Here is an 11,740-nt window from a genome sequence, read left to right on the forward strand (position 1 = left end):
GTAAGAGACAATTTCGCAAGCAAAGGGTGTGTCCTTCCCTTCACAGCAGACAAAACGAAAATGACCATATGACTGGATGTGAGTACAGTCTAATGAGTCACTGCTATGAACTCTATATACAACTAGCAGGCTGTTCTACCTCAGTATTAAATGTTCAAATGCCTTAGCCTGAGACTGATCATTTAGTTTTATTTTAAATGACAAGAAATTCAATTTACTAAATAATATCTTTTCAAATATCTGTTATAGGTGTCAGCACCCTAATATCCTACAGCTGTTAGGATTCTCTGTAGAAAGTGCTTTTTCGTGCCTGATATATCCTTACATGCCAAATGGATCACTGATGGATAGACTACAGTGTCAGGTGAGCAATATGGTTGCATACTATTATATACTATGTCTGCGTACTTAGTGCATATGTGGAGCTTGTTTAAAAAAGGTACCAAATCCATCTGAACAAATTTTACAGGAATAAACAAAACACTTGCTGAGGATATGCATTCTTTTGCTATTAAATGCAATTTCCCAGGTGCTGTGCTGAAGTTTTGATAGTTTTAATCTGTACATAATGTGCTGCCACCTATAACTCATTTTAGGTTTTTAGGGGATTTGGTATCCTTTGGAAACAAATAATAAGAATAATAATCTATATAAATAAAAATGTAATGTTTGTTTGTGGGATTTACCTAACTCAAAAACCACTGCGTGAATTGACACAAAATTGGACACAAAACACCTATCAAGCCAACGAGTGACCATCACTTATAAAAACACTGGAAAACATAGCGGAAGAGACTTAAAAAGCCACAAAAATACATTACAATGCAAGCGCATAACCACATATATACACATATACAAATATATACACATGCAAAACACATATACACAGACTGAGCCACAGCAACACATGGCAGGAGACAGCTAGTAATAATAATATCATTTTTTTGGAAACAAATAATTATAATTATAACATTTTATTTATATTCCACCGTTCTCCCTGAATGAACTCAGATAGGATTACAGTATATAAACAGACACAGGCAAAGATTCAGTGCCTTTTTACAATGACATACCATGAGACACAAATACGCAGACAAAGGCAAAAGCTTCTCCTTTCATTTCTGGCTGTAGAGGCGGTGCTCCTTCTCCATTTCCAAGCCGAGGAGCCTGAGTCTAGAGACACCTCCCGATCGCGTTGCCGGCATGACTGCATCAAGGGTCTTTTTACCTTTTCTCGCCTATTGATCTACTCACATTTGCATAATTTTGAACTGCTACATTGGCAGCAGCTTTGGGCTAACAGTGGGAGCTCGCCCCATCCCGTGGATTTGAACTGCCAACTTCCAGGTTAGCAGTTCAGCAGCACAAAGTTTTAACCCATTCCACATATGTGTGTTGACCTGAACAAAGAGAAAGCATTCTAAGTAAACTAAAATGGTGAACCTGGAGACTTCTAAAACAGAAACTGTGCTAACCTTAATCAGCACAATCAGTTGTTTCAACAGCAGAGCCAGCTTGGTGTAAGGCACACATATCAAACAAAAAGTCCATGGGCCAAATCTAACCCTCTGCGTCATTGTATGTCGTCCGTAGCACTTCCCATACCAAGGCAACATAGTTAATTTAATACCGGCCCTTTGAAGGCAAACATAAGGCTGGTGTGACCCTCAGTGAGAATGGGTTTGGCCCTCAGTGTAGTGGTTTGAGTGCTAGTTATGTGCCCCTTCCAGAAACAACTCTGCTGCGATGGCTGAGAGTCTTAGAAGTTGAAGTCTTAGAGATTAAAGACCCTAGCAAGAGGAAGTAAAACTACATTCTTCCTTCCTCCCAGCAAGAACTCTCATACCTTAGTGTGCAAAGTTCCCCTTTTTGGCTTTTAAAAAACCAATAATCTTTGAGATGGAGTAGGTTGTTGAATGAATAATATTATGATAAATGGACAAACTCCTGTTTCCAAACCTTCAAGCAGAATTCATAGTCTTTTGGAAACCAGGCTGGAGAGGCATCTTGTTTATCCTTCTTTCCTTATATGTACATCTTTCCGGGTTTTGGCATGTAAGTAGAACAGGACTGGAAAAAAAAACACATTCAAATGTTTTTCTGTAGCAGGTTGTGAAAAGTCTCCAGATGTCATGCATATGCAAGCGTTTTCTGCCTCAAGATGGGCCAGTCAAGAAGAATGTTTGGCTTTTTCACTTCTAATTTTGTTTAGAGAGTATGAGCCTGAATTCAAAGAAATATTAATTTTGTTGTGCCAGTTTTCAAAGAGATTGCTGTTGCAGCATAAAAAGGATTCCTATCCCCCACCCATTAAGACTAATTTAGGACAACTTTTACTTGTGTATTTTTGGGTTTTTTTTAAAGTTTGTCATAGGGTATTTAAACCTGCTGATTGCTGGGGGAAATGTTTTTGTGTTTTTAATCCCAAAAATCTCAATAATCAAGCCTTTGAATATACAATGTACTGTAACTTCCTAAAGCCTGGGTGTGAAACACATATCATGCCTAATGGATACATCTATTCTGAATAAAGAAATATAACCTTCCAGAAATAACAATAATTTATTTTTGTAATTACTTCTAATTTTTATTACTTTTATAACAAAAATAAAAGGTAAACGTAAAGGTTTTCCCTGACTTTAAGTCTAGGCGTGTCCGACTCAGGGCCGTGGGAGGGGGGACTTATCTCCATTTCTAAGCCAAAGAGCCGGTGCACTTTTTAAAGGAGAGATGTTATTTGTTTCCTGTGAATTATTTGGTTCTTGATTTGAACCAACGCCACAGTTCATTCGATAGGAAATTCCATCTAATGGAGACTTGTGTTATTAACATTTTCATACAATTTTTATGTTTTCAAAGAATTTCTCTTTTTCTTTTATTGCAGGGAGGTTCTGAATCATTAACATGGGAGCAACGCATCAACATATCTTTAGGACTTATTCAAGCCGTTCAACATTTACATAGGCTTGGAATTCTTCATGGGAATGTGAAAAGGTGCAAAACTTACTTAAGATATCGACTTCTTGTTCTTTATGCCATTATAACCTTTATTTTGGGGGGAAAACAATTCAAATGCTGGAGTTAATTCTTTGTGCTCCATCAAAATAACCTGAGACAACAATTTCTTTTCAGTTCACTATCAATCTTGTTGTTTTTGTTGTGGTGTGCCTTCAAGTCATTTCCACCTTATGGTGACCCTAAGGAAAACCTATGCGTGGGATTTTCTGGGGTTGAGAGAGTACAACTCACTCAAAAATCACTCAGTGAGTTTCCATGGCTGAAGAGTGTGGCCAAACTGCAGCTCCTAGGATGTCATAACACTGGACCATTGAACCATGGCAATTAAAGTACTGCCAAACAACACTACTTTAGATGTGGCCCCTTCTATACTGCCATGTAATCCAGTATGTGATCCCGGATTGCCTGCTTTGAACTAAATTATGTGGCAGTGTAGATTCATATAATCCAGTTCAAATAAGATAATCTGGAATCAGATGCTGGATTATATGACAGTGTAGATCCAGCCTATGTCCCAAAATCTGATTTCATAACACTGATATTTGTGTGGTTGAGTAAACATTGTGTAGCAGAGAATCCACAGACAAAGCAGTGGTGATGGTGGTGAAAGTCCTTCCCAACCTACTGATTCACCTGACAAATACCCCTTCCATTCAGTTTTAGCTCATTCCCAGGAGAAGAGGGAGATGACAAGCGAGGAGTGCTTATAGGAAACAGAATTTCTTTAGCGATATCTCAGTAAATTCATGTTACTTCAGAATAGTCATTTAAAATGTTCTTACATAATGCGTTTGTCTTAAAAAACAGAAAGACATTTGGCATTGTCAGTATATATACAATGCAGCAGTCAGGCAACATCACCGCAATTTATGTTTTATAACTCTCCAGCGTGACAAATTTGCTAGGATTCTAATATTTGCATTGCAGAGGTTCTTATAAGTGATGTATTTTATCAACTAAAGATTTCAGGTATAATTGTGTGTTTTCTGGGCTGTATGGTCATGTTCTAGAAGCATTCTCTCCTGACGTTGTGCCTGCAATTATAGCAGGCATCCTCAGAGGTTGTGAGGTCTGTTGGAAATTAGGAAAATGGGGTTTATATATGTCCGTGGAATGTCCAGGTTAGGAGAAAGAACTCTTGTCTGTTTGAGGTAGGTGTGAAGGTAGCAATTGGCCACCTTGATTACATGCTAATCAAGGTGGCCAATTGCAACATTCACGACTGCCATAGATGCAGGCGAAATGGCCTAGCAGTTTTCAAGATCTGGCTTCTTACTTCCTGGGGAAATTATTTGTTGGGATGTGATTAGCTGGCCCTGATTGTTTCTAGTCTGGAATTCCCTGTTTTTGAGTGCTGTTTGTTATTTACTATTATGATTTTAGAGTCAATACAAATGTCTGGTTGCTCTTGACATGATAAATAAATAAAATAAAATAAAATACTGGTATGGTAGCCAGATGCTAATCAAGGTGGCCAATTGCTACATTCACACCTACCTCAAACAGACAAGAATTCTTTCTCCCACCCTGGACATTCCACACACACACACACATATATACACACACAATTTTCCTAGTTTCTAACAGACCTCACAACCTCTCAGGATGCCTGCCATAGATGCAAGTGAAACATCAGGGGAGAATGCTTCCGGAAGATGGCCATAAAGCCCGGAAAACATACAACAACCCAGTGATTCCAGCCATGAAAACCTTCGACAATACATTTCAGGTATAAATTCCCTACTATTTTTTTTTCCTAAAGAGCCCAACTTTGATGGCCCTGGGATCAAATTTTAAGACACATTTGCTTTGAGGAAACTAGTTTTATTGGCCATATGTTTGTCTGCTGTTAGTACTGCTTTTAAAGTTAGGTTGTAACTCAAGAGTGTGTCCTGGCACACCAGGTGAAAGCTGACCACATTTTCTTTCTATTTCCCCCCTTTTGTGCGCACAGTTCCAATGTTTTGCTGGATGCAGATTTTGTACCTCGGCTTGGGCATTCTGGTCTCCGGCTGCATCCTATAGAGAAAAAGACTGATCAAGCTATGATGAAAACTAAAGTCTTGCAAGTTTCGCTTGCTTATTTCCCAGAAGATTTTGTCAGGCATGGGCAGCTAACAGAAAAAGTGGATATATTTGGTTGTGGAATAGTAAGTTGTTCATCTTTGTGCTTGACCGGTATTATTTTTAGTGAATTTTACTTTTCATTCTCACTGGGTGGATTAACACCACTGTTATTATTTAAAATACCGTAATGTCTGGAGACTTATGAATGGGCCATAACTCACAGCAAAAAAGAGATAAGTAAACAGCTATAAAAATACCAAAGTGAGACAGTTGCATTAGCAAGCTCATGATTTAGATCCAGTTATCTCTAATAGGCAGATCCACTGAGTCAATTTGATTATGATAAATCAACTCTTACATCAGTTCCATGGATCAAATTGATTTATTCTGCTTGGAATGAATGATGACTTCAGGCCTATATGATGTGTTTTGATTTATGAAAATAAAAGCTAAAAAGAGGCTAGTGGATCTGCTGCTGCAGAAGAAATGTCTACTCGTAATGGGTTGCTGTGCTGTTCTGGGCTGTATGGCCATGTTCCAGAAGCATTCTCTCCTGACGTTTCACCCACATCTATGGCAGGCATCCTTAGAGGTTGTGAGGTCTGTTAGAAAATAGGCAAGTGGAATTGATATATCTATGGAATGTCCCAGGAGAACAAACTCTTGTCTGTTTGAGACGAGTGTGAACGTTGTATGATAATTATGGTTATGTATAATTTTAAATAATAATAATAATAATAATAGATTATATGGAAAAAATGCAATTGGCCACCTTGACTAGCATTGAATAACCTTGCAGCTTCAAAGCTTGGCTGCGTCCTGTTGTCAGTTTCAGCGCTGCTCCTTATGCAGCTGTTCTGAGTTGTACAAGAGAGGTCCCTGTACTGAATCCTATTGCTTCAGTGATTCGCTTCTGTACAACTCAGGCCTGTTCTACATTGCCATATTATCCAAATAATCAAAGCAGATAATCTGGATTTTATATGGCAGTGTAGAAGAGGCCTCAGAGAAACTTCAGGAGTGATGGCAAAATTAAGGCTGAGTCTCCACTCACACAATTGCACATCTGCTAATTGTCCCAGTGACGTAATGTGTTTTAAAGAGGTGGAAATATACAGTAACTGTATTTCTCCCCAGGTTTTAGCAGAAATACTCACTGGCATGAAGGCAATGGATGAAGAAAGGTATCCTATTTTTCTGGTAAGTGATATTATCTTGTCAATTGTCTTTTGAGTAAGGCCAATTAAAGGAATCATAGAAAATGAGTTACAATTTGCATTATCAGTTTTAGGTAGCTATGTATAAAGATGCATGTTAAATCCCTCAATTTTAAAAACATCTGTTAACCAAAATAATCTTATACTAGTATATTTACTGTGCAAAACTGGCTGTAGAAATTCCAAAAAGAGTGTCCCCAAAGCTTATGATTAGCAACTCATAGTTTGAGAAGTAGGAGATAGAGCATTAGAGTGTTTTTATTTTTTCAAGGTGTGCCAAAAGCATCATTAAAGTTGCAATGTGAGTAATATTTTGTATCTGTGTAAGTATATTTGATTAATAAGTGTTGAGACATTTTGCATGCATCTTATGCAATATATATATATATATATATATATATATATATATATATGCTAACATTGTAATTTGCCTCCTATTCTGATGTTTGTTGTTTCTGCATTGTCCCTTCTGTTTCTTTATCTTTTAACAGACCCTGAAAAAGACAATGTGAATATTACTAGGATGAAACACATTGAGCTAATTGCTAGAATAATATTTATCAACACCCTGAGATGTTATCTCTTCTTTCTCTCCCCTATAAAATTGTTGACCAGACAATTATAAGATTGTTACAAAATGCTAGTGAACTGGAAAGCCAACATTACCCCCTTCAGTCAGTATGACCTTATCATTTTTGTGTGTGCAGTCTAACTACATTCTAAGCAGATAATATGGAAATGGATGGCTTTTGTGTCACAATGTGATTTTAAAGTATGGGTCACCCAGCAAGTACAGTGTTTCTCCAAAGAGATGGATCATCTGCATCTCTCCCAACCTTTCTCTTTAACAGAAAGATGCCCTCCTTGAAGAAATCCATGTGGCAAAAAAGCTGTCCTCTTCTAAGGAAAGAACCTTTGAACAAGTTGCTGCAATGGAAATATGTCGCAAATATCAAAACAAGCAAGCAGCTGGTTTGCCAGAAACAGCCGGTATACATTTGGCTATGGCTGCCTGTGTTTGCCTAAGGAAAAAGCAAGCTGATCTGGCAGAGGTAAATATGGCATCTCCTTGCCAACATACTTTCTCTAATGTTCAATAAAAGAAAAGATGTATGCTGCTTCTCGGCAAACAATAACCTTAATGTCTAGATCCAGGGAAGTCATGTTACTCCTCTATTCTGCCTTGGACAGACCACACCTGAAATACTGTGGCCAGTTCTGGGCACTGCAGTTTAAGGAAGATGTTGACAAGCTGGAATGTTTCCAGAGGAGGACGACTAAAATTATCATGGGTCTAGAGATCAAGCCCTATGAGGAACGGCTTAAAGAACTGGGCATGTATAGCCTGCAGAAAAGAAGGCTGAGAGAAGACATGATGGCCATGTATAAATATGTGAGAGGAAGTAATAGGGAGGAGGGAGCAGGCTTGTTTTCTGCTGCCCCGGAGACTAGGATGCAGAACAATGGCTTCAAACTATAGGGGAGGAGATTCCATTTGAACATTTGGAAGAACTTCCTAACTGTGAGAACTTTTCAGAAGTAGAACTCTGTTTTTTGAGCAGAGAATGGATGGCCATCTATCAGGGGTGCAATTTTCCTGCTTCTTGGCAGGGGGTCAAACTGGATGGTCTCTTTCAGCTCTGTGATTCTATGATTCAATGGGGTATGAGGCGAGGTGAGGCGAAGGAGATCACGAACCTTGTTTTCCTCCCCTTTGGGAACATTTCTCTCCATTTTTAAATGACTGCACTCTACTGCAATAACAAGATGTGTACTTTGGAATTATTCCTAGTTTCAACCAAATCAATAAGGCCCATGTAGCCTCAGTGGGTTTTTCAACTGCTGCCTAGTGGCTGAATGAATGAAAAAGGCTTATATTCCATCTGTTTGAAAGGTTTCCCCCTCTTTTTGTTCACTTAAGAACTTATGATGTTGAGACGGGAGGAGGTTGTATTATTTTAGTGAATCAAATTCAAATGAATATTGAACATTCTTGTTAAAAACAGGTGAAGGAAATTGTGGAAATGGCACATCGTCAATTGCAGCATCAAAAGATAACACAGGGAAGCAGATGCTTTGGACCCTCCATCAATATCCCAGAAGAAACTAATGATGAGCCAGCAAGTCCATTCGTGGATGGTTTCCCTATCCATTCTAATTACAGGCGTAATGTGAATTCAGTCCCCCTGAATTGCAAAGATTTGTTACCCCCTTTGACAAGAGCTACAGTTCCTGAAACATATTCCTGGCAGATGCTGCATGACCCTTGCGAGTCAGATGAATCAAGTAACTTTTGGGGGGGTCCAATGGAGGATGCTGACTGCCAGCTACAAAGCAGCGACCATCAACATTTGGAAAACACTTCCTTGGCTAAGCCTCTGCCAAGTGATCTAGAATGCAATAATAACTGCATAGCAGAAAACATAAACTTTGGTCAAAGCATGAAGCCGCAGGAAGAAGCTGTTCCTTCAAGCACTGCTGCTGGCTGCTCCTCACAAGGTAACAAGTTGTTTCTGTATATACTTTGGATAAGGAAATTACAGTAAAGTGATTATTTGTGTACAGTATATATTACAGTCATTGTGTATAAGACGTGATAGATTTACCTCTGAGAAACGTACAGCCTTCAATTCACCACAGGAGAAATAATATAGAGGGTACTTTGAAGTGGATGCAGAAGCCAACAGCTTAGGGTGCATCTACACTGCAGTATTAATACAGTTTGAAGTCACTTGAACTGAAATAGCTTATAGCTATGGAGTCATGGGAACTATCGTTTTACAATGTCTTTAACCTTCTCAATCAAAGCGTGCTGGTGCCTCACCATACTACAAACCCCAAGATAATCAGATATTATTATCTGGAACATTGGAAAACTTTCCAGCTTTACTTTTTCTGGAAAATCCACATCAATGATGGCAATGCCTTTGGCAAGGATGGATGCGGTGCTCTGTTGCATTTGCCTGCCTGCCAACTGTTGCCTTTAGGAATGAGCTCTGAGTTTTCCTCACAGGTTTTTTTGTTTACGCAGATCTGAACACATTCAAGCTTTAGTACTTCAGGTATTGGCAGTCACCCCCGAAATATAATCCAAAAATATAACAACTGAGCAATGCAACAATTCTTCTTCTCCTTTTTCTCTGTTCTTTAACTTTGAATCCATATCTGAACCATTTAATAATAATATAATAACAATTTTCTTTCTCACCCGTCTCTCCTTGTGGCTTGAGGCAAGTTACAATATAGTTAAAACACATAATCATTGTAAACATTCTGTAGAATACACAAATGAAAACGTATTTCTATAAAATACATATTAAAATGCATAAAGCAAAATTTAAAGCACAAGATGCGGGTTTAATAATAATAATCTAATTTGAACTGAATATATATCAGGCATTGTTCCTTGAGGCCTTGGACTGTCTTTGCCATTATTCTTACAGTGTTTGTAGACGCTGGCTCTTAAGATTAGTTTTTATTCTGTTTTCTGTGAGATGTAAGCAACTGTTTATCCATTCCTAGCTCTATAGGTTGAAATCTTTTACCTGTAAGGTGAACCAGAATTCTATAGTTATTCAAACTAAGTTTTGATTTTCTATTACCATGAACATTTAGAACTGACTGCATTTATTGTTCATGACAGTGATGTTTGTTTTGTTTTCAGCAGCAGAAGCAAAAGAAATAAGGATCAACAGTGCAAAGAAGAAACTGGTGGAACAAATTTTATTGTATGAAGAAAATAAGATAAACAGTTACGAACTCTTTGACTCTTCAGTCTAGTGATGTCATCTTCAATTGGATTTTATGGAAAATGAAGCTTTGTTAGCTACAATTAAAACAAAATAGGCAGTACTGGATTCATATGCATGAAAAATACCATAATATTATACAAGGTGGGAGAATTCTCTTGATGTGAGAAGAACCAAGAGTATGCCTTTCACTACTTTATAAATGTGGCTGAAATATCTTTTAGTGGCAAACCCTTTTCCTGAAACTAAAGGGAAATGCAGGTGGATAAGAAAATATCAATTCTAGAAGGGTTGAAAACAGATCAGTATGGAAAATTGGCACTGGTTAGCTGAAGGTCAAGGGAGGCGTTATGGGAAGAAGAGGTGAAGAAATATCCCTAAACGTATCAGTTCAAATCTCAGAGGTATCAGGATACATAGACATAGATGAAGGACACTCTCAAGTTGCTTAGACTGTGAGGCATTCTTCACTCTTTGTTGCTAAGCGTTGTTGTATTCCCAACAGTTTTGAAACATGTTCCTTACATACTCTTAGTTTTCAAACACTACAGGATTCCTGAACTGGAAAGATAGATGGAAACTGGCTTTCACCCATAGACAGCACTTTCTAATGCAATCATACTTTTGCATAATTATTTTATAGAAAGGACCTTCACAGTCTCCATTTAGTTCTGTTTATGGCTGGGAACTGTGTTATGGAACTGCAACTCTCAGTAACCCTTTCAGTTGGCCAAGGTTGCATTTCAGCAATGTCTGGCAAGCTACACGCTTCTCACTCCCAATGCAGTGACTTCATTCAGCAATTAGCACTAGTCTGGTTTTGGAAACAGCTGGCTGAACCCATACACCTCTCATCTGATCCTGTGAAAATTATGTTTCACTTCAATCATTAAATATACTTAAGGTATGGAAAATCAAATGAAGAGACAGGAATGTGAGGGGAAAGAAGCCAGAGATTTCAGGCACTTCTGTCAAAATGGATTTGGAATGTCTGTTTCTTGTAAATATGAGCCCAGAGAATCAGCATTAATGAACTTATAATGGATGGATGTGTTCAAAGAATGGGGGCATAAGCAATATAAATACTGTATTTGCTTTTCTTTTCTAGTAAGCCGATCTTGTTTGATAAAAATATATCAATTCATTCACTAACAACACCTAACTTTAAGAAGCAAAATGAAATATTTATGTTGAAAATATTTTGTAGCATATTTTGTATTTTATAGTTTTTATAGACAATATTATGGTTACAAGACTCTTAAATCTGAATATTAATAAATATTGACATTTGCATTCACTGTATCTTCTACTGTTATTCTCTGTTTAAAAAGTTTGAGGACCCCTGATCTAAATGGTCTTTCCTGATACACTTCTACTGCATTCCCACCCAGCAGAGTTAAGAATGGAGGATGATGGGAGCTGCAGATAGTATGATAGCTGGATCAGGAAGCTCCGAGCGTTACAGAGATGCCGCAAAGGTGGTTGTGAATAAGGGAAGAGAGGAAGCAGAGGGAAGCAGGGAGAGCGAAGGAAGGATAGAAAGGAGGGGATGCTTAGGGTAAGGGTTAGGGAAAGGTTTAGGGTTTGGGTTATGGTAAGGGTTAGGGTTTGCGTAAGTGGTTAGGCTTAGACTTACGGTATGGTTCAGTGGTTAGGCTTAGGCTTACGGCATGGTTCAGGGTTAGGTTA

The 11,740-nt window shown here is 38.2% G+C and overlaps 1 protein-coding gene across 2 annotated transcripts in view; it reads left to right on the forward strand.

Annotated features, from left to right (window-relative positions):
* The window catches only part of IRAK2 (interleukin 1 receptor associated kinase 2), a 35,666-nt gene extending 24,322 nt beyond the window's left edge, over nt 1-11,344 (forward strand). Inside the window, exons 7-13 of one of the 2 annotated variants that reach the window (XM_067463492.1) lie at nt 250-364; nt 2,885-2,994; nt 4,973-5,168; nt 6,223-6,285; nt 7,154-7,354; nt 8,309-8,801; nt 9,967-11,344. In XM_067463492.1, the coding sequence (XP_067319593.1) occupies nt 250-364; nt 2,885-2,994; nt 4,973-5,168; nt 6,223-6,285; nt 7,154-7,354; nt 8,309-8,801; nt 9,967-10,082 (1,294 nt within the window). In that variant the 3' untranslated portion in view covers nt 10,083-11,344. The remainder of the gene's footprint in view (nt 1-249; nt 365-2,884; nt 2,995-4,972; nt 5,169-6,222; nt 6,286-7,153; nt 7,355-8,308; nt 8,802-9,966) is intronic. The other variant, XM_067463493.1, reaches the window with a different exon arrangement.
* The last annotated feature ends 396 nt before the right edge of the window (nt 11,345-11,740 follow it).

The sequence above is a fragment of the Anolis sagrei genome, chromosome 2, assembly GCF_037176765.1.
Source record: "Anolis sagrei isolate rAnoSag1 chromosome 2, rAnoSag1.mat, whole genome shotgun sequence".
Lineage (NCBI taxonomy): Eukaryota > Metazoa > Chordata > Lepidosauria > Squamata > Dactyloidae > Anolis > Anolis sagrei.